This window comes from Sinocyclocheilus grahami, unplaced genomic scaffold (genome assembly GCF_001515645.1).
Source record: "Sinocyclocheilus grahami isolate Dianchi unplaced genomic scaffold, SAMN03320097.WGS_v1.1 scaffold781.1, whole genome shotgun sequence".
NCBI lineage: Eukaryota > Metazoa > Chordata > Actinopteri > Cypriniformes > Cyprinidae > Sinocyclocheilus > Sinocyclocheilus grahami.
This window is the reverse complement of record NW_015505960.1, coordinates 769,270-792,080: the sequence shown is the minus strand read 5'-3', so window position 1 is coordinate 792,080 and position 22,811 is coordinate 769,270. Positions and strand designations below refer to the sequence as shown.

The 22,811-nt window shown below is 39.4% G+C and overlaps 3 protein-coding genes across 3 annotated transcripts; 1 reads left to right on the top strand and 2 right to left on the bottom strand.

Annotated features, from left to right (window-relative positions):
- Positions 1–5,521: 5,521 nt before the first annotated feature.
- LOC107561577 (MIS12 kinetochore complex component) lies at positions 5,522–8,052 on the bottom strand. The gene is made up of 2 exons (XM_016246048.1): positions 7,898–8,052; positions 5,522–6,937 (listed from the first exon to the last, which is right to left on the bottom strand). Exons 1-2 carry the CDS (start codon positions 7,911–7,913, stop codon positions 6,306–6,308), a joined length of 648 nt encoding a protein of 215 aa, XP_016101534.1. The 5' UTR covers positions 7,914–8,052; the 3' UTR covers positions 5,522–6,305.
- A 958-nt stretch (positions 8,053–9,010) lies between these two features.
- derl2 (derlin 2) lies at positions 9,011–17,955 on the top strand. The gene is made up of 8 exons (XM_016246057.1): positions 9,011–9,160; positions 9,551–9,616; positions 12,347–12,420; positions 12,533–12,626; positions 14,190–14,385; positions 14,565–14,655; positions 17,509–17,609; positions 17,700–17,955. Exons 1-8 carry the CDS (start codon positions 9,068–9,070, stop codon positions 17,786–17,788), a joined length of 804 nt encoding a protein of 267 aa, XP_016101543.1. The 5' UTR covers positions 9,011–9,067; the 3' UTR covers positions 17,789–17,955.
- On the bottom strand, positions 17,948–22,073 carry LOC107561585 (uncharacterized). The gene is made up of 6 exons (XM_016246058.1): positions 21,851–22,073; positions 21,112–21,192; positions 20,922–21,033; positions 20,119–20,179; positions 19,948–20,030; positions 17,948–18,619 (listed from the first exon to the last, which is right to left on the bottom strand). Exons 3-6 carry the CDS (start codon positions 21,031–21,033, stop codon positions 18,408–18,410), a joined length of 468 nt encoding a protein of 155 aa, XP_016101544.1. The 5' UTR covers positions 21,112–21,192; positions 21,851–22,073; the 3' UTR covers positions 17,948–18,407.
- Between the last annotated feature and the right edge of the window lie 738 nt (positions 22,074–22,811).

The window sequence follows — 22,811 nt, the reverse complement described above, 5'->3', positions numbered from 1 at the left end:
TGATTGGTTGCATTGCTCAACTCTACAAAAACACATAAATAGAAACTTTTGACGTTCCCCAGAGCGCAACACAAATATGCACTGGAGATGTTACAATATCTGTGTCACCAATATCCCATTATTACAGTTTCAAATGAGGGTGCTTTTCAATTGCGTGAGTGTCACGCTGAATGTGAGAGTTGGCAGCCCAAAACATTCGTTGGCTTCGTTGCGTGTAAATGTAGTCTCTTAATCAGCAGATCTCGGATGTAACCTTATTAAATTTAGCTCGGTTCCACTCTGCTGTTCTCTCATAACTCATCACCTCAGTATCTTCAGGCTCAAGCAGGGCTTTCTGACTCCAGCTTGTTATTGCATGGGTGTGTGGAGATAAGGGGTCTTTATTGGTAGACCCTGCTAATCTGACTTGGCAGGGGGGATTGAGACCAGGCTGTCCAGATTGTGACGCTTCCAATCAGCATGACTTTTTGTGGATGGCCCCAGCTGCTCTGGATATGTCTTTAATGAGTGATGAAAGAGGCAGACGTAGAGTCAGGCAGGTTGCGGGGCCTCCCTCCTCTAATCGACCCGATCCTTCACTGTGTCTGTCTCTCAGCCCTTGTTTAGGTGCATACCCTCCAGCAAATCCAGTGTTATGATTCATTTTTACATGAGAATAGCATTGCCCTTTGGGGTTTCCAGCTTGCATTGGGTGTAAAGATGTTAAAGTGGTTCACCTCATAAGGTGAACACTGCAAAAATAGTATTCTAATCAGCATCTTTATCTTGATTTCTAATAATCTTAAATATGAAAGACGGATTTACCTGCGATGATATTAATAGATGTGTACTTCAGTATGTGTCATCCACTGTTAAATTAATTTTCACTTTGTAAATTTAATAGAAATAAAAGAGAAACAAATAAATAGAATACAAATGTAATACATAATCTGAGAAAACGTCTCAGGTTACGTATGTAACCATGGTTCCCTGAGAAGGGAACAAGACACTGCGTCCTCTAGGGGTTGCTATGGGGAACACCTTCGACGTGACCGGCGGTGTCTGAAGCATAAATCTAAACACGACAATGATATTGGCCGGTGACAGCCTATGACGTCACTACCGGCGCGACCACAGTATAAAAGGGCGTAGGGGTAGAACACGTCATCCGCTTCTTCGTCTGAAGCTTACGTCCGAAGCATGGCGAAGAAACTAGAGGACGCAGTGTCTCGTTCCCTTCTCAGGGAACCATGGTTACAAACGAAACCTGAGACGTTCCCTTCCGAGGGAACTTCGAACTGCATCCTCTAGGGGTCGCTATGGGGAACGATATACCCACGCTGCCATGCTGAGGGGAGTGCATGCCAATACCAATGCGAGCACTAAGTACCAACTCAACAAGTCAAAGGAGCTGCCCCTAGGACGCTTGACGGCTGACAGTAACATAACCCCCTACGGTTAAAGGCTTGAGCTGTGCACCAAACTTACCTGTAAGGGCTGGCTTGTATAAAGCCCGAGCCCAGAGCAAAGCTCAAGCCTGGAATAAAAAATAACCAAGGATTCCTTTAAGGGGATAAGGCAGAGTATCAGGGCTGCATACAACCCATATCCTGGCCTGTCAAACAGAGACTATCTCCTGCTCTAAGAACGAGCTACAGAGGATCTCAAGATACCCAGGGAAACTTAGTAGTAACACCCTGTCTAGAAAGTGAATATGCGGAGAGTGGGGCCCAAGGTAACCGGGGCCAGAGCCAACTCAGAGAAAGGGAACAAGGCAACAATGCGTCATTCTTACAATAAAGGCTTTTAAGAAGGTGCACAAAGGCTGGTGTGCGCACCTGCCATGAATATGGACTTAGAAAGTGCACATAGAACTAGCGCGAGCACTTACCATAGATATAAATTGGAAATACCGTAATGAACCAACAGGGAGACATAGGCTGAGTGGACCCCAAGGTGAAAACCGGGGCCTAACCAACTCATAGAAAGGGAACGAGGCTGCAGCGTGTAACCCTTACCATACAGGATTTTAGAAAGTGAGCAAAATTCCTAGCGTGCACACTTACCACAATGTGGACTTTAGAAAGTGCACAGAAGCTGAGCGTGTGCACTTACCATAGCATGGATTTAGAAACACCGTTACTAAAGGGTAACCAAGAACCTGTCCCCTAGACAGGCCTAGACCCTACGTAACTGTGGCTCGTTCAAGGAGTGACAATAATTCAGCGAGAGGCTGCATGCTTAGAGTGCATGTAGAGACAAAAAAGTCACACCTCAAACTGGGAGCAGCGTGCTCATAGGTGACCCTCTAAGTGAGGGGAACACCGCTAAGCTCGACCAACAAAAAGAGCAGCCTAACATGGAGGCCAAAGGAGGACTAACAACCTGAGGCTGTTGCTAAATGGAGCTCCAAGGAGCGGAGGACCCGATGAGAGGAGACCTCAGACGCTCAATTGGGAGTGGTGTGCTCAAAGGTAACCCTCTAAGGTGAGGGGAGCACTGCTCAACTCACCAAAAAAGAGAGCAGCCTAACAGGGAGGCCTAACAACCTGAGGCTGCTGCTCAATGGAGCTCCAAGGAGCAGAGGACCCGATGAGAGGAGACCTCAGACGCTCAATTGGGAGTGGCGTGCTCAAAGGTAACCCTCTAAGGTGAGGGGAGCTCTGCTTAACTCCCCACAAAAAGAGACCAGCCTAACAAGGAGGCCGAAAGGGGCCTAACAACTTGAGGCTGCTGCTCAATGCTCCAAAAAAGGTACAACCATACCAGTATCATCAGAGATACATAGGAGAGTGAGCCCCAAGAAGGATCCGGGGCCTGAGACAACTCAGAGAAAGGGGACGAGGCAGCATCGCGTCACCCTCACCAAAAAGTTTTAGAAAGGTGCGCAAAGGCCCAGCGTGCGCATCTACCATGATTATGGAATTAAAGGAAGTGTACAGAGAACTAGTGTGTGCACCTGACAGACTAGGCTCTAAGCAGAGAAACAACCAACTCCAGGAGCGGAAGAGACCATAGAAGCTCAACTGGGAGCTATATGCTCAAAAGAACCTCGAAGAAGGGAGCACTGCTAGGCTCACTGCCAGGCTTTCGCCAGGACAGGGAGGCGAAAAAGAGTGTACTCTTCTTTTCCACAAGAGTAGAATAACAGGCAGGCAGAAAGCCTAACGACCTGCAACCCCCGAAAGACATAGGCCTCAACCACAGCTGCTCCACTCCAGAAAGTGAAGAACTTACTCAACAGAAAAGAGGAGAACTCAGAACTACATAGGGAGCGGTATTCGAGGGGAGCATACAGGCTCAATCAAAGAAGGTAGCTCAGCAGGGAGGCCAAGAGGCCTGACAACCTGAAGGCTCTGCCTAGAGCATCTAGAGGGGCAGAGAACCCAGCTCTCCAAGATTCTCTACTCTCCGCAGAGAGGAGAAACAAACGTCCATTCTGGTTTAAATTACCCTCCCACCGTGAGGTGAACACCATACTCTGAATGTGCCACAAAAGACCAAAGAGGCCACAAAAAAGGCCTAAGCAAAATAGAAACAAACATGTTAGATAAAGGAACCTCAGCAGATACTGAGATGTTCCAATAAAACAGAACAGGATGGCGCTGCATAAAAAGACTAGTCAGATAATAATACAACTAGCAAATTTTTCTTTTTTTTTTAAAGACATGGATCATACTCACCCACCATGACTCCCACGGCTGTCTCTCCTGGACCTTCAGTAGGTAGCTCTATGTTTTTAAAAACACAGAAACTAAACGGAACATCATAGGTCCAGCCGGAGACTGTAATACCGGTGCATGGAGGTAAACCTTGATCAGGGAAGGAAAGGGTTAACAGGAGAATTGGGAGAGGAAGACGAGGGTAGATTGCGAACACCCTAAGCGAGCGGTCTGCCCTGATCCAGACGAGAGCATTGGGAACGCCTCGTCTGGATTACTTACCTCAAGTCTTGCCTCTGAGCCTTCGACCTGCCCCGTTCTCTAGACCTACTAGTCAAGCCTTGCCGTGGCGCGTTCCATAACCTCAAGCAGCTCCTCGTACACAGGGCAGGAGGTTTGAGAGGACTCAGTCTCAACTTCCTCTTCCTCATCTAACCGAGAGCCAGCAGAGCACTAGCTGCTGGATCAGATGACGTCAGAGAAATAGCGTCATCCTCCAACAGCTCACTCTGGTTCGTAACCGAAAAATGAGTAAGGGAAAGTCCCTTCTTCAATTCATCGGCCAGGTCCACCTGAGAACCCCATGAACTCAGTTTCCTCTGTGCCTCAGCAGCGGCAGGTCCTGAGCCCCCGGGAACCGATGGCTGCCCCTCTTTCCTCAAAAAGAGGGCCAAACAAGAGTGGAGCTTTCTCATGGAGAAAAGCTCGCAATGAACGCATGCCACCCCCTCTAGGACGTCACGCGCATGGTCCTCGCCCAAACACGCGACGCAAAGATCGTGTGTGTCATCAGGTGTCAGAAAACGCTGACACGGATCCACACACTTCTTAAACGCCTTGCTTGTGCTGGTGCTCGCCATGATAACAACAATCAGAATCGTGTTCTCATCAGTATGCAACGCCAAACAAACAGTCGTAATGACGAAGAAGAAGATGACGTGTTCTTGCCCTTTTATACTGTGGTCACGCCGGTAGTGACGTCATAGGATGTCGCCGGCCAATATCATTGTCGTGTTTAGATTTATGCTTCAGACATCGGTCACGTCAAAGGCGTTCCCCATAGCGACCCCTAGAGGACACAGTTTGAAGTTCTCTCGGAAGGGAACTAGAAGGGAATGAGCTCTTTTCAAACTGTGATGACATGTTTCCACACTTATTAACATTGTAAATTTTTTATATTTTAAATATATAATATACACATAGTGTTATATTACCTTGTCATTACATTTCAGAAAACTAGTTAACGCTGCTGTGTGGTTGTTTCTAACTAATTTGACACCTTTCTTTCATCGGACCATCATAATCTCTATTTATTTTCTCTTGTAGAATTTTTTTTTTTTTTGAGAGGATTTTTCTTATTTCTTCAATATATTTAATTTTATCTTGCTTTTGGGTGAAAATAAACTTGCAAAAAAGTCCCTTTTTCAGGATACTGTATTATAGATATAATTTTATAAAATCCAAATAAGCTTTACAGATCTTTATTAGAAAGTGTTTAAACAATGTTTTTCATGTTTGTTCAGTGAACCATAAACAATTATTGCGCATACACCTATGCAACAGACCTTACGAAACTAACAGCTTACAGGCGGCAGGCAATGAAGGTCACCCTTGTAATAGCTTAGGGCATTGAAAAGACCTTTCTACTGACTCTGAAAAACATCAGAAGAAAGATGTCCCCGATCATGGTGTGAACATGCCATTGTCCTACTGCTGTTTATGTCTCATTCGTTGGATCTTTTTACATTCATACAAATATTTCTACATTTAATTGAAAGTGAGAGGATTTTTTTCTTTTCTTTTTTTTTTTCTGCTGAGGTTATACAAATATTCTAAAAACAATAAAAATACAGATTAGGAATATATTAGGAGGACTTTTGCAGCACAATTAAATTTATACTGAATAATTGCATTTGCATTATTATTACTGATTTGCATTGCATTATTACTGAATTGTTGCATTACTGAAAAGGTTACATTTATTTGTTCTTCCCCATACAAATATCTTTCAGTATATACTTTTTTTGTGAAAAAGAATGCATCAAAATACAAACAAAAAATCGTTTTATTGCTATTTACAGTTATGGACAAAACTAGCATATCAGTCTATTACATTTATTTCTAACATTTGCTTTCCAAATTGACATCTACACTTAGCAACTCAATCCAAGTACTGTAATTTAGATCCAGACTATGTACAAATAGAGGTGTTCCTCTGCTGGTGATGAGCTCCTGTAGAAGTCAATGTGAACTTAAAATCCTTCTCCTCTGAACATCAAGGGCAAGACCTTAAAACATCTCCTCAAACAACATAAAACTTTCTGTAAAGTGTAAAGCCAACCAGGCTGTTGGACACATCAGTTTGGGCCTGTGGGAAATTTGGGCTAATCTAATGCAGATCTCACTGTACTGAACATCAAAGGCACTGAAATCTTAAATGAGAAAACCCAATGACTTTGAGGAAGGAGAGATGGACTGCATTTCAAATGTCTGAGGAAAATCGCCTGATTACAAAGGTATTGCTTTGAAGCTGGACTGATCGTGGTACTTGTATGTTACTATAATTGTACCGAATATATTGTGCAGTCTCCCCCTGGTGGATGGACCACGCAATTACACCACAGGGCTTGTAGTTTGGAGGTCTCAAATGTTACAAATAAAACATCAAACTTCATCCAGTCCTTTATTTCGCTTGTTAATCTTTCCTACAACATCCTGCAGTTGGCCCACAGTCTCCATCATGTGTCGGATGCTGTCTTGGACATTTCCCATTCCCTCTCGCCTCCATGCACGTCGCAGTTCCTCGATCCATCGCAGCACTTCATCCAGCTGTTTCTGCATTTCTTTCTGCTCCTCAAGCTCAGCGAGAAGCGCTTGCTTGGCGCACACCTCGGCTTCATAAGCCTGCAGAAGCTCTGCAATGGAGTCCTGCAGCTTCACGAGGTCTTCTTTGCCTTCTGGGTACTTCTGATGCAGCTGGTCATCGGGCAGCAGGACGTTGTGAGGGATGGAGAGGACGCGGTCCATCAGCATCCCCTTCATGCGCTGAAACATGATTTCAAAGCGCTCCTGTAAGAACTGCCGCAGTTTTTGGGTGCTCTCTCGGGCTGTCAGACGGAGCTGTGCTGGCGGATCCTGGCCTGGACACAATCTTTTCACGAACACAGATTCAACAGCGACCAATATGTGATTGAGGGAGTCCCGAAAGGCATCACGAACTCGTAAAGTGCAGGTCTCTGGGGTGAAGCTGAAGAATTGTGCTTCATACTGCTGCAGGGATTCAGATCCCACCGAAACTATAGTCATGAGAGACAAGTTAATCCACAAATGTATTGGTGGTTAACAATTTGGAATGATTAATTTAAAAAAAAAATTTTTTTTTTAAAGAAGTTTCTTATCCTATTGTTTATTTAATCAAAATACAATAAAAACTGAAATATTGTGAAATATTTCAATTTAAAATAACTGTTTTCTATTGTAATATATATATATATTAAAATGTAATTTATTTTCGCAATGGCAAAGCTGAATTTTCAGTATCATTATTCCAGTCTTCAGTGTCACATGATCCTTCAGGAATCATTCTAATATGCTGCTCTGCTGATTAAGAAACATTTCATATGTGTGTGTGTGTGTGTGTGTGTGTGTGTGTGTGTATATATGTATGTGTATGTATGTGTGTGTGTGTGTGTATGTATGTGTGTATGTGTATGTATGTGTGTGTGTGTGTGTATGTATGTAAGTGTGTGTATGTATGTGTGTGTGTGTGTGTGTGTGTGTATGTGTGTGTGTGTGTATGTATGTAAGTGTGTGTGTATGTATGTGTGTGTGTATGTATGTGTGTATGTATGTATGTATGTATGTATGTGTGTGTGTGTGTATGTGTGTGTGTATGTATGTGTATGTATGTATGTATGTATGTATGTGTGTGTGTATGTGTGTGTGTATGTATGTGTGTGTGTGTGTGTGTGTGTGTGTGTGTGTGTGTATAAAATACACAGTTTGTTGTTCACACACGTATATAATATAATGTAGCCGTGTCGTTACTGCTGTTTCTCACAACATTAAAGAGCTAACGTTACCCATATGAAACTATGACAATAACATTTACCTACATGTCAAATAAAGTATTTTCTAACATTCCAGAGTTACAGATTAAATGACATAACACACTCCCCCCTCCTCTTTATTGTATTGCTGATGTTTAAAGTTATTTGCGCATTTAAAAAGGCTTGAAACCCCGAATCAAACATTACCTCCGCTCTCTGCCATCTCCGCTGCTGCCCGCGCGCGCAGTTCAACCTTCTTCGTCTCTCTCTCTCTCTCAGTGCAAGTGTGTTTGAAAGCGCAGCATCGCCTCCTGCTGGTTGGGAGCGTAACGGCGTGAACGCGTAGTAGACTACTGTAGATAAACTACGCATACAATCTATCGAATTTGGACTTTTTACCAAATAAACCCATCCTTTATAGAGTGCAACAGTGCCTGGCTATTTTTTCAGCCATAGATATGTATCTATACAGCTACTTTGGTTCTGGAATGTTTTCTTCATTCATTTTTTCCACATAGAGTTTTTTTGTTTTGTTTTAAATCTTCGTTAAAGGGCTACAAGCCATAAACCAAACCAAGAAGCTACGAGGTAAACCACTACATTACAAACTTTGATTTGAATCAAAAACGTATTTGAAAGTTGGACAAAAAGACAATGGTACAACAAGCCTGTGTACTTACACAACGAGGAAAAGAACTACAATCCCTTTATGCACTGCGAACCATGTGATAGAATTACATACGATGGATTAAAAATATATATTGATTTAAAGATGTTGGTTATGTATTTGAAAACAGCAATATATTTACGTTTATTGCGAAATATCCATATATATATATATATATATATATATATATATATATATATTTTGAGAGCGCAGCAGGGAGATCGTTGCAGTGACTATATCTTTGCAGAATCATGGGTATTGTAGTTTTCACCAGGAAATCCGCTGCACGATTATGTAAAAAAAAAAAAAAAAAAAAATTATATATATATATATATATCTGTGTTCAGTTGCTTATAAGTTATTGTTAGGAATCAGTTCTTCTATGGATAAAATGAACGGGATTTTTTTTTACTTCTGACTGGAACCCGACTGTTGCACTATTGTTTTATGGACATTTCCATCCCAATGTGAAACTTTCAACAGAAATTACAACCCTTCCATCCAAATCTTTACCAACCAATAGAAAAATGCCATACATCCGCTGACCGGGATAAAACAGTAATCGACACGTCAGACGACCAATCAGAGCAGTGAGATCTCAAAGTGGTAACCAATTAGAGTCATCACAAACTGAAAGCACCGCCTCTATTCGCGTTCCCAGGCGATGACGTGTCAAGAAGGTGCCGGAAGCAGCGTTGTCGCTCCAAAAAATGGCGTACCAGACAATCCGACAGGAATATTTAGAGATTCCAGTGGTCACTAGAGCTTACACCACCGCCTGCGTACTCACTACAGCCGCCGTGGTAAGTAAGTGGGTGAAGATTAGGGTCTCAAGCGCTGTTTTCTGCCGTGTCCTCGTCCCTATGCAGTTCAAGCACAGCTGATATCCTGTTGGATGTTATCAGGACGTATTTACTTGAAACCCTCTGGTAAAGTGTGTTTGTATGCTCAGTCATGGTAAGAGTAATGTATCTAAGTTTACATGTCAGAAGCTTTGGTTTCCAGTTGCTCTGTTTGCACCTTCACATCTTACTTCCGGTGTTTGCGTCCATTCAGCTGACTTACCTTGACAGTAACTTTGCTTTTGATTTCGGTTGTTATTTGAGTGTGACATTAAGTTACCATTAAACACCGTTTGTGTGCCTGCAACATGTCGTTCGTATCTGATCATGGTGTTTCATTTGTTTTCACAGCAATTAGAACTCATCACACCCTTCCAGCTTTACTTCAACCCAGATTTAATATTGAGGAATTATCAGGTAAGGGTCCAAATAAGGGCTGCTTTGAAGAACAGTCTGCTTTGTTTTATTTTTAGCCTGAAAAACCTGACGCATTAAATAACAGTCAGGCAAATGAAATGAATTGGAACAGTTTAGGGATCACGATTATAGTGACCAAAGTTATCACGGTTATCAATATCATCACGGTTTTGTTCAAATTTGATTAAAATGCTCAAAAAGAACTAATACACACACACACTGAAAACATTTCAATAAGTTTTATATTTGAAAATCAACAAACACAATTAGCAGCTGTATGCACTTTTTTTTTTTTTAGCATAAACATTAAATTAACATTAACATGAAGCCCTAATAATAATAATAATAAATCACTTATATATATATATATATATATATATATATACACGCACACACAAAGACACACATTTTAAATGAACAAAATAAGTTGATGGGTCAGGTGACTAAACTACTGGAATACTTGATTCTGTTCTGCTGCATTTCCTTCCTTATAATGACTGTTGTCAATAGCAACGCATTATAACACCGCGAACGTTCGTTCGTCTTGGCTCAAAGCCACTTGCTGCGAACCTTTCTTCGCGGAAGCTTTGCTTTAATTACAAGTTAGATAACGAAATATTTAATCTGTAATCAATATTTTTTGTCCAATTATTTGGCCAGTTAGTTTTGGTATTGAGGTAAAAGTTAACTTGCATTCGCTATATAACAGTGGGTGGTGGTCACGAAGATGACGGAGCAAATTTAATGCGTTTCCCCCTTTTGCAGCGACTTTCTTCTTGCAAGATCAGCAGACAGAGTGACCGTCCTCGATTAAATTGCCTTCAGGACTCTTGTAAAAGTCAAAATACGACAAGACCACCGATTTGATCCTCTTAGATGGCTGAAAAATCTCCCGAGTGCTGTCACTGCCTTCCACCACTTCATCTCGTGCAAAAAAACAACAACAACAACATTGCATGCTGCTTCTGCGTCAGACTGATGCTGGCTGGACAGGATTTACCGCGAGTTTTCAAAATCGCAATAATCAAACACGGTTTTGATGATAATTACATTTTAAATGATAATACTAACCGTCAGGGCATTTTATCGTGATTTACCGTAAAACCGGTAATCGTTACATCCCTAGAACAGTTTATTGAACCTTTAGACCAGTGTTTCCCAACCTTTTTTTTTAGTCGCGGCACCCTTTGGAAATTGTAACAAATTTGTGGCACCCTACAAAATTAATTTTGTCACAATATTTGAATTTCTAACTTCGACGTGATAAAGTGTATATATTCAGTACAACAGGGAAGAACTGCAGAATATAATGGCATACAGATATTTTTAATATTATAAAAAGAAATGTGTCTGTCAGTGGTGGCAATCAGTAGGCTAATTTCTATTGAAGAGACCAATTTATATGACAGATTTTAATCTAGGCTTTTATACATATGTAAACATTGTGAGATAGCTAGTTATAATGGTAATTAAACAAAGTTTTGCTCACTCAGTGCATTTTTGATTTTACAGTTGGGTAACTTTGTTGCAGTAGCACGAGGGAGCTTGATTTAAAACTTTGAATTGAATAAAAAAAAAAATGACAAGGAGGCTATGCAGTTAATAATAAAATAAGAACAAATAAAGAAATTACTAATGATAGCACAAATAAAAAATAACGATAGGCCTACAAATGAAATAAATTGCTTTTTAGTTTTTCGGGTAGGTCTAACACACAGTAGGGCTTATTAAGAGATTTTTTTTTTTACCAATTATCCAAATAATGTTTAGTCCTAGAAAGCTATTATTATCAGAGGACACGTGAGCATAACGGTTAGCAGATCAATGAATGAGAGGGCAGTGTTACCAGAGTTGCCCGTTTACCAGACCTTGTTACAACACAGTAGGGCTATTGCAGACAGAAACAATACTGTACTACATCGATGTTTCCTGTCAGCTTGATTTTTGAGTGGACTTTGCTGTTCTGATGAGCATGAACGGTATATGAGTGGAGCACTCACATGGGCCGTGAGCGACTGAGCGGAGCACACACACACGCATAGAGGGGGATAATACGCAGAGCGTCACACCACGTGAAAGTGAAACCTGAGCTGTGAACTAATTTTCGGCAGCCGAAATTTCGGTGCATCTCAAATTTTTGGCAACATCAGAAATGGATATTATATAATAGCTGATTTTTTTAACATTTTAGCTATTTAAAAATCTCTCGACAGGCGGCACCCCGGTTGGGAAACACTGCTTTCGACTATATACAATATAATAAAAAAAAAAAAAAGTGTTTTGTATACATTATTGCTCATATAGTATGATATCGGAGAATATGGAGCTCATACTTGAGAAGAGAAAACTTTTATTTTAGAGGCCCAAACTCAGCAAAATACTCACATTTTAATATGATTTGAACGTGATTGGAAAAAGCTCATTTTGAAATATAGCAAGCAATATAAAAGTTATTCTTTATACTTTATAAATATCATTTCAAGATCTCACAGCAAAAACACGTGTACAGAACACAGGTGGGCATTTTTAGAAGGCCTTTTACTTATTAAAAAAAAAGAAGTATAAATTATATTTAAAATAACAGAAGGCATATAGTAGATCGTGTACAGCAGGTTTTCAGCAAAGTTTTGATTTGGAGGCCTTACAAATGTGTGTATTAAATATGATACGATAGGGTTAATATTGCAGCATGTGATTCTAAATTTTCTTTGTGTGTGTGTTTTTCCATAGGTATGGCGGCTAATAACCAACTTTTTGTTTTTTGGTCCGGTTGGGTTCAACTTCTTATTCAACATGATATTTTTGTATCCTTTATTATATCATATTCATAGTGAACCGCTAAATTGGGTAGTTAGCCGTCTAAGGGATAGTGTCTGAAGTTTGCAGTTTGTTCAGTCCTTGACTCGAGTCTCACAGGTACCGGTACTGTCGGATGCTGGAGGAGGGGTCCTTCAGAGGGAGAACCGCTGACTTTGTCTTTATGTTCCTCTTCGGTGGCCTTCTCATGACTGTATCCTTCACATCTTCTCAAAAGAGAAAAACTAATTTCATTTACCTCTATAGCATATATAATAACTTCTGTCTCTTCTGTGTATAACATATACACTGACCTCTCAGGTGATTAACCCAAACCTTGCTTAATTGAGGTATGCTGGTTCCAAAAACGCATACGTTTAGTCTACTCAGAGTATGTTCACGGTTAACTTACAAGGCATTCTCAACAGAGCAAGGCACCATGGAAACGGACACTAAGAAAAAGTGTGCCGTACTATTCTTTTTTTGTTCAATGGCAATTTACATAATTAGTCCATATTGGCACCTAATTAGTGGTTGTGCAATCATTTTTTTTAAATCTTTAATCACTGAGAATAAGAATTATATTGTTTGTTTGATGTTTAAGTTCCCCTATTATGCCATTTCAAATATTGCCATTCAGTGAATGTAAACTATCTGCAAAGTTGTAAAGCAGAAAGTGCACGATAAATAAAGTTATTGTCTCCCAAAAGAACGAATCAACTCTGAACAGCTGAAATGAGTCGTCAGTAATTCGAATCCCACTTCTGTGACGGCTACATGTCACGTTTACATAATGCCTGCCTCTGTTCTACGTTAGCCGGCTCTGAACAACTTGACCCCGCCCTCAAACACTGTAGCTTGTTCATGTCGAGAAGATGCTGTGTCCTACGCTGTGAAAGTAAATTCATTTTATTGTCACTTCCGAAGGATTAGGCTACAAAGAACCAGTGGTTATAATATTTTTTTTCCACGGTAACTGCAGTACAACCCCAATTAAATATATATATTTTTTTGTGTTCCCGTCGTTTTACTGACGACTGCTTCTCTAATCTCGGGGAGTTCTTGTACTATTATAATTAATATATTACAAGTTTTTATATATGTATATTTCAAATCATTTAAAGTCTTGAGTTTATAAAAGACTAAAAAAAGAATGAAAAAGATCATTTAAAAATGGATTATAGTAAATAGGGAAAGAAAAATCTATAAATAAAAGGATACATTTAAATATAATACAGTATTTGATTGGTTGATACATATTGCATGGGAGGCAATGTTCCAACTTGAGCATGCTTTTATGCACATATAATTGCCTAAGATTCTTTAGGTCATCATCCTGTCTTAGTGTTTTTTTGAGAAGTTCACAGAATGAAATGCAAGTTTTTTTGGTACTGTGTGAAGAAAAGAACAGCAAAATGAGTCTTACTCTAACCCAGGGGTATCCAAACTCTGTCCTGGAGGGCCGGTGTCCTGAAGAGTTTAGCTCCAACCCCAATTAAACACACCTGAACCAGCTAATCAAGCTCTTACTAGGCTTACTAGAAACTTAAAGGCAGGTGTGTTGAGGCATGTTGGAGCTAAACTCTGCAGGACACCGGCCCTCCAGGACCGAGTTTGGGCACCCCTGCTCTAACCTTTAGATGTCGACAAATATAGCAGCTGACCTCATTCTATGGTCAATTCAGTATACCATATATAGGCATTTTAAGATTAATAACAAACATTGCCTGTTACATTTGCACAAATACCAGTTGTAATGTTCTTAATGGCTGTGCAGATATTTGGCACATTTGTAAATCTTGTGTTCTTAGGTCAGGCTTTCACCATCATGCTGGTGTACATATGGAGCAGGAGGAACCCAAGCGTGCGCATGAATTTCTTTGGCCTTTTGAATTTCCAGGCGCCTTTCCTCCCGTGGGTGCTCATGGGATTCTCTCTACTGTTGGGAAACTCCATCATTGTGGACCTTTTAGGTAGAGATTTGTCAGATTTATTAAGTTTTCTTGTAGTGACACTTGCATTGACAACAAATTGGTCAAATTTGATTTATTTTAATACGTTTGATTTTTTTATATATAGTAATGAATTAATCTGTTGTTGGTATGAATTAGACTTTCACACAAATTTATATGTTCTGTCTTTTCAATGTAAGGCATCGCAGTCGGACACGTGTACTACTTTCTGGAGGATGTGTTTCCCAACCAACCCGGTGGTGGCAGATGGCTGAGGACTCCCTCCTTCCTGTGAGTGCTAAATACTTCACAAAGGGGCTTTAGTTATTATGCTGTAAATGATTAAAGATGACACATTATGCCCCTTTTACAATATGTAATATAAGTCTCTGGTGTCCCCAGAATGTGTATATGACGTTTCAGCTCAAAATACTTCACAGATCATTTATTATATCATTTTGAAAATGCCTATTTTGAGTGGAAGCAGAAACACGCTGTTTTTCGGTCCTGTTTCTTTAAATGCAAATGAGCTGCTGCTCCCCGCCCCCTTTTCCAGAATAGAGCTGCACAATAAAGCTCATACCTGCTAAAAACATCTGTTTTGATTCTGATTATCATGTTTATCGCGCTGAAATCATGCGTTTTAAACCATATGAGTTTAAACTTCTGATATACGGTTTTCTGAGAGCACACATCCGAAGCACACGGACAGAAAGCGGCTGTCACAGCATGCGAGTACTAAACTAAGTTCTCATTCACACACACGTTTACGTTAAAAACACACATGAGTTACAAAAAAAGAGTCGGTTTTGTCTGTGAAGGTAGCTGGGACAACTGGGAAATAAATCGCATTTTATTTTAGATCTGTGTGGCAGCAGCAATATACTTAAATCAAATCCACTGCTCTCTTGTCTCCTCTGAGGCTGGGACTCTAAACAGTGTTCTATGCTAGTCTGTGCAGCCAATGACAGAACAGTTAGCATGTTTTGCTCAAACCTTCGCCATGGCATTAGAACTGGTACACCGTTGTCGCTTGCAAAAACACAATAACTGCGCCTTGGGTGTAAACTTACAGATTAAAGGGCGGTAATATTATGAGATCCCTTTGCCACGTCACCAAGGGAGCGAAATCAGACGCGCTCGTTTTCTCAGACCTTGCAGAAAAAGGCTTACCAAAACAAAGTTACTGGGTTAATCTTTTTCACTTTCCTTGGTTGGTAGATGCACCGGGGACCTGATTATAGCACTTAAAACCTGGAAAAGTCAGATTTCATGATATGTCACCTTTAATGAAAAGTAGAATAAAAACATTAAAGGGGTCATATGATGCGATTTCAAGTTTAAGTTAAGATCCCTGAAGTTGCAAATACTAAAGTCTCAAATCCAAAGAGATATTCTTTATCAAAGTTAAGACTCTGCCACGCCCCCCTAAAATGGCTAGTTCTAACACGCACCCACATATCTACCTCACTATGTGGAAATATTAGCATAATGCCGCCCAAATGTTCACGCAAAGAAAGAAGGCGTGGTTTCAGTAACCGCAGTTAGTGTTGAAGCAGCGATGTCAGGGAGACGCTGTGTGTTTCTAGGCGAAAGCAAAAGCACTTTATTTGGCCTTTCGAAAGTAGATGCATGTAGGAATCTTTAAGATTACTTACAACAGAACAGCAATGCATTTTATGGACGACAGTTTCGTGAACCTAGGAGAGGAGGTAATTCTGACTTTGCTATGACAATCTGGCGCTTCTGAATCAGCTACTGTTTTGTTATTAGTTTAAGTATTTGCTATTGACTGTTCAAATGCGGAGTTTTGCGCATCGCGTGTGTGTGTGTGTGTGTGCCTTTACTTGTGTGCCATACAATCTATAACCATCAAAAAAATATATATTATATATACACACATACAGTGGGGCAAATAAGTATTTGATACTCTGCCGATTTTATCAAATACTTATTTGCCCCACTGTATATATATATATATACACACACACGTATACAGTATATATATATACACACACACACACAGTGTATATATACAGTGGTGTGAAAAAGTGTTGGCCCCCTTCCTGATTTTTTTTGCATGTTTGTCACCCTTTAATGTTTCAGATCATCAAACAAATTTAAATATTAGTCAAAGATAACAAGTGAACACAACATGCAGTTTTTATTAAGGGAAAACAACATCCAAAACTACATGGCCGTGTGAAAAAGCGTTTGCCCCCTAGACCTAATAACTGGTTGGGCCACCCTTAGCAGCAACAACTGCAATCAAGCGTTTGCGATAACTTGTAATGAGTCTGTTACAGTGCTGTGGAGGAATTTTGGTCCACTCATCTATGCAGAATTGTTGTAATTCAGCCACATTGGAGGGTTTTCGAGCATGAACTGCCTATTTGAGGTCATGCCACAGCATCTCAATAGGATTCAGGTCAGGACTTTGACTAGGCCACTCCAAAGTCTTCATTTTGTTTTTCTTCAGCCATTCAGAGGTGGTCTTGCTGGTGTGTTTTGGATCATTGTCCTGCTGCAGAACCCAAGTTCGCTTCAGCTTGAGGTCACGAACAGATGGCCGGACATTCTCCTTCAGGATTTTTTTGGTAAATGGCAGAATTCATGGTTCCGTTTATCACAGCAAGTCTTCCAGGTCCTGAAGCAGCAAAACAGCCCCAGACCATCACACTACCACCACCATATGTTACTGTTGGTATGATGTTCTTTTTCTGAAATGCAGTGTTACTTTTACGCCAGACGTAATGGGACACACACCTTCCAAAAAGTTCAACTTTTGTCTCGTCAGTCCACAGAGTATTTTCCCAAAAGTCATCAAGACGTTTTCTGGCTAAACTGAGACGAGCCTTTGTTCTTTTTGCTCAGCAGCGGTTTTCGTCTTGGAACTCTGCCATGCAGACCATTTTTGCCCAGTCTCTTTCTTATGGTGGAGTCATGAACACTGACCTTAACTGAGGCAAGTGAGGCCTGTATGTATGTGCTTTGAAGTAAACATCCCTTTTTTGAACTTTCCAGTAAGATGCTGTTTGATACACCTCAGGAAGACGCCAACTACGACCCTCTCCCTGAGGACCGTCCAGGAGATATATGTATGTATGTGCTTTGAAGTAAACATCCCTTTTTTGAACTTTCCAGTAAGATGCTGTTTGATACACCTGAGGAAGACGCCAACTACGACCCTCTCCCTGAGGACCGTCCAGGAGGTTTTGCCTGGGGTGAGGGTCAGCGACTAGGAGGTTAGTCTCAGCCCCCATGTGCCTGCTGCTTAATGGACATCTCTGAGAGCAAGAGAAGTAAAATCGACTTGTTTCTCTTGTGTACAAAAGAACAGGAGCTCCACTCACTGAGCAAGAGACAGACTTGTAGTTTGTGTGCACGAAAATCATACGCCTCGAAATATCTGCAAGGCCCATAATGCTCTTCTGACTGTGGACATGGGTTTAAAAAAAGAACTGACTTTTGATATGTTGCTGCCCTGAACAACAGCGATTACAAATCGAGCAGCTGTGAAAGACAAATATCTTTTTATAGTCACCATTTTTGTTTTTTTTTTTTTTTTTTTTTTTTTTAAAGAATAAATGTATGAAAAAAGTTTCAGCGTACTGCTTGTTTGTGTGTTGTTTTTCTTTTCCAAAAAGCTTTTTGTTATAGATTCTCAGGAATAAAAAATAAGGTATACTGTAGTATCAGACATGAAATTTGCAAGTGCAAATGTCATTTATAGGTATACGATGTAATATATATATTTAGATATTTCTCAACATCCTTTGAACTTGCATAATCACTTCCACACAAAAGTCTTGTGGTGCTTCAACAGAAAATGACAAATCAAATGACATTTTTGGAAGATGTATTGCATTTCTAACAATGGGAAGTGAAAGATTGGTTTATATGAAAGTAAACACACTTGTAATCGTTTACATGCTATTAGAACTTGTTTCTGCTCAAATAATGTACAATAGTAGTTTGTAGGAAACATATAGTTGATTTCTGGGTCTGCTCATGTGAAGGGAAAGTAATGGTTTTCCTGTGTTTTATCCTATGTCATCATAATCCTCGCAGTCATCGTTAGCAGGGATTTCAACATCATCATAATCCTCAGAGACAGCGTCTTGGTCTTGACTTTTAGTCTCGACGGTGGCGTAGTGTGGCGTGAAGGTGGGTTGTTGGGGCGCAGGGGGATTTGACTCATCCTCAACCTCCACATAGTCTGACGCGGGCTCCAAATCCTCATAACTCCGATCCACTGGAAATTCAGATATGATATTGAACTTTTTACATTTCTGTTTGCTTGTGGTAATATGCAGAGAGAGAGGTCTGAAAAGCATTTATCCTAGCCACGTTGTTTTGAAATGTGGAAGTAAGCTATTTTCTGTGAATTTGCAAGACTTCAGATTGATTAGTCGGTAAATAAGTAGAATAATAATAAAGTGCAGTAAATTGTAAAACTTTAGTGTTTTTATGAATAAGACAATAAATACCAGTTTGTAGTTTCAAGCAGCATAATGGGTTGTTTTGTACAGCTAAAATAACTGGAAGTGAATGACACCGGAAGCCAGTTACAAAATGACTGCATTGCTTAAAATAAGGTGGATAAACTTTAGAGATCTGTCCTGTGTTGACATGTATCATGTGAAATATTGAAGAGTTTGTCATGCGTCATGGCCATGACCTGTATTTTACTACTTGCGATTCAGAGGCAGGTTGTCAGGTTAGAAGGCGTAGTTAATTTAAAAAAGCAAGTTTTGAAATTAAAATTCTATCATCCTTTACTCACTCTTGTTCCAAACTTATACAAGCTCTTTTGACGGTAGCCATTGACTTCCATAGTATTGGGGAAAATACTGTGGAAGTCAATGGCTATCATCAACTAATATGAGGGTGAGTTAATGATGACAAAACTTTCGTTTTTGGGCGATCCCTTTTACGCGGATAAAAACGAGGCTGTGAGGGATAGACTTCGAGTCTTTACAATGGCACACACTCTATAAAGGTCACGTAATTTTCGCCAACTCACTATTTTATGAAGTTTTGGTCTATTGAAAGTTTTTCAGAAAGACATTTTGTCAGTTGAACAATCAGTGGTTAAACAACAGTACAATCCAATGAACGTACTGTACTTCTGCTGCTCACGGTCACGGCCTCAATTTTATTCCTGTCAAAAATAAAATATGGTGCTGCCCTGACTAAGGTCTGTTGAGGGAAGGCATTCTCATTAGAGAGAATGTGATTTGATTAGACAAACAATTGGACACGGCCCTGAAAGTGCCATGAGGCATCAATATTTTGATCCGTTTTCCTGGAGAAACTGTCCATTTTAAATGTGTACATCTGCTAAAAGATAATTTTGCCAATGTTTAGGAGTATGCTATTGACCTGACACACATGGACAGAAAGCCACAAAACTGGAGTTTTGATTTCATATTTTAAAGGTAAATGACTCTCGAGTTCAAGAAAGGCCTTTTATTTATCTTCATGAATGTTTTTGCTCATGAAAGAAAATGGGTATGTATGTCATAGAGTTAAGTCAATTAAAGCATCTATGATAATATACAGTATAAAAACGAAACTGACCAGAATGCATGGATTTGAACTGATCCCTGGGAGGTAAGGGTGGTTTCTCAGTCTCATGGTCTTTGTGATTAACTTGGTTGTTCCTGCAATGAAAAAAAACTCATTTATTTTAGAGTGAAGCACATTTTTGTGTAATAAACATCCAGTCTTAAGTGAGCCTGACAGACTTACTGCTTTTTAAAATGTGTGTCATTATAATGGTTTGGGCTTGCTTGTGTACTGTACCAAGCAGCTAGAAAAAGAGGAAACAAAGATTGAAATGACAAATGTTAAATAAAATTAATCAAACAAAAGTGGTATACAACATTCAAACTGCTTTATAATGACTAGACCAATGGCCACAAAGCTTATTTTTCAGTATGGTTTTGAGTCCAGTTATGCGAAATGACACGGAAGGTTGTTTTCTGCAGCTGAATGTCAGTTTCAAACATTTAGTTCAAAACCCAAAAATCATATTTGGGAATTCCTTGATATTTAATTTTTTTTTTACAATAGCTGTAAACATGGAGTTAATGGGCGTTAAATGTTTACACTAATGTTAAATGTGTAAATTTATTAAGTTGATGTATTTTCACTGTAAATTATACAATGACTTTTTCTTTTTCACTTCCAAAAACCGTCATTTTAACAGTATTTTACTGTAAAATTACATTAAATGGAGTTACAGCTATTCACCGTATATAGTATGGAAAGTTACTGATAACCAATTAACAGGTTTTTACTGTAGCATTTTTACTGTTAAAATCCCAATCATTTTTTGCAGTGTATTGTTGCTCTGTTGTTAGTTTTGACTGCTTGTATTGTCCTCATTTGTAAGTCGCTTTGGATAAAAGCGTCGGCTAAATGTAAATGAACTACAACTTTTTCCTGGGCAATAGTATTGGAAGTATTAATTAAATTGACCACAGTAAAAAGTGTGATAATTAACCACGTTGAACATAATTTCTGTATAGTTTTTTCCAAATGAATTTTACCTCTTTTATTGATGCAAACATTGATGATTATGAAAATCATTACTATCACCAGAGACACCAGAATGATGGCCAGAACTAATGCTAGCCAGAAGTACTGACGTAAAAACTCCATCTGGGAAATGAAACATAGAAAATGTTCAGATTCTATGATATATCACTATTAGATAAGGATATTTGGTTAATAACATACTTGAAACTCCTGCTACTTCTTCTTTTCAGCACTGTTCAGGCACATGCTTGAAGTTTCTTATTTTCCAGTCAGCTGTGTTTCCTGGGTGGAGAATGTTTGTTTAATATGCTTCTAAAAGCTACTTGTAATGCTAGAAAACGAAGCCATATGCGTGAATGAATACAGTCATTTTTCATTTGTAATATTTCAGATTGATCTCTGTAGCAATGTCTCTATCATGCTCATAGCACTCATCCTGCTAGAGACCAAGCTTTACATGATTAACTGTCTTCCTGCGTCATTCTTTTATCAGCACTGGCTTATACAATGCGACCGAATGCATCTCATTCCGTTGACCTTTTAAGTTTTGAAATTCATTTATTTTAATAGCTCAGTATTTTAATCATTTTAATCATTTTCACAAACAGAATTAGAGAGTAGACCGTTATTCATAAATTGAATCGCTCAGTGCAGACTCACACAATCCAAAAGAAAATAAAGTAAAGCAATATTGTGTACTGTAAAGGAAATATAGTAGATCACATACTCAAAGGATTTCAGATCTTAGATTGGTTTTGACAATATTAAGGAGATCTTTTAGATTGACAAACTTAAATAACCAATACATTACTGTAATGAGGTGTTTCTGTATTCTAAATCACACTGGAATTGCTATTAATTTATAATCTTGTTTAGTTTTGTAATGGCTGTTCACATGTGTTAGTGAAAATAAATACAAAATGGGATGAAACATAATTACCTTGGTCTTCAGTCTAGATCACATCAGCCTTGCACATGATCTGGGAAATGGCAATTATAGGAGTGTCACAAACATCTGGGAATTTTAAAGAAATGATTAAATTCTTCAGAACTTGCAGCCTCTCTCCGCCCAGCCGTCTTTCCACATAAGCTGTAGGTCTCTGTGTGACTCAGACGTGTGTTGTCAGTCAGTTATACATGTGTGTGTTTTCTTTAGTAGTGGAGAGTTGAACTCGAAAGAGAGACTGAAGGATGGTGTAAAACTTCTGCTATTTTGCAGAGAACTGAATCCGGACATGCAATTCGCTGTCATCACAAAAAGAGGCTTCTACATGTCTACAGTGGGTGTGGCCTCAGGGATTCATTTGTTTATTTATTCATTGTGGTATAGTGGGTGTGGCCGCTAAAAGTTTTAGAGAATTATTCATGAGTTTATTTATTTATTATGGTCAAAGTAAGCCTTAGGACTCAGAAGTATATTGCTAGTTGTGAATTAGTGTGCTGTGGGGAGTTGAACTCAAGAGAGAGACAGAGAGATGGTGCTATTCTGCGAATAACTGAATCAGTCTCATGTTTGGTAGCAGTCATGGTCTCTTCTTTATTAAACAAAGTCCTAACACGTAGGAATACACGTGAACACAAAGCAAGTTTTAGTAGTTTGTTCCTTGCGATTGATCGATTTATTGATTATTTATTTATTTATTGTGGTGTAGTGGGTATTCTGGCTGTGCATTCAGCATTTTTATTTTTATTTTTTCATTTGTTGGTTGGTTGATTGGTTTATTATGGTATAGTGGATGCTGTACATTCAGTGAATTATTAATTAATTAATTTGTTTATTTATTTGCTGTGGTATGTTTGATTGTTTTTGTTGCTTGCTTGGTTGTGCATAATTGTAGTATAGTGCCATGGACAAATTGCTGATCTTTTTATTTATGTATTTATCTTGCGGTGTAGTGGGT

What these genes read in the sequence shown, in the direction of transcription:
- derl2 (XM_016246057.1), top strand. Translation starts at nt 9,068, where the DNA reads ATGGCGTACCAGACAATCCGACAGGAATATTTAGAGATTCCAGTGGTC. An exon ending in TAATATTGAGGAATTATCAG is followed by an intron (nt 9,617 to 12,346) that starts GTAAGGGTCCAA and finishes GTTTTTCCATAG; the next exon opens with GTATGGCGGCTAATAACCAA. An exon ending in TTATTCAACATGATATTTTT is followed by an intron (nt 12,421 to 12,532) that starts GTATCCTTTATT and finishes CGAGTCTCACAG; the next exon opens with GTACCGGTACTGTCGGATGC.
- LOC107561585 (XM_016246058.1), bottom strand. Translation starts at nt 21,033, where the DNA reads ATGGAGTTTTTACGTCAGTACTTCTGGCTAGCATTAGTTCTGGCCATC. An exon ending in TGTTTGCATCAATAAAAGAG is followed by an intron (nt 20,180 to 20,921) that starts GTAAAATTCATT and finishes CTCTTTTTCTAG; the next exon opens with CTGCTTGGTACAGTACACAA. An exon ending in GTTCAAATCCATGCATTCTG is followed by an intron (nt 18,620 to 19,947) that starts GTCAGTTTCGTT and finishes CTGAATTTCCAG; the next exon opens with TGGATCGGAGTTATGAGGAT.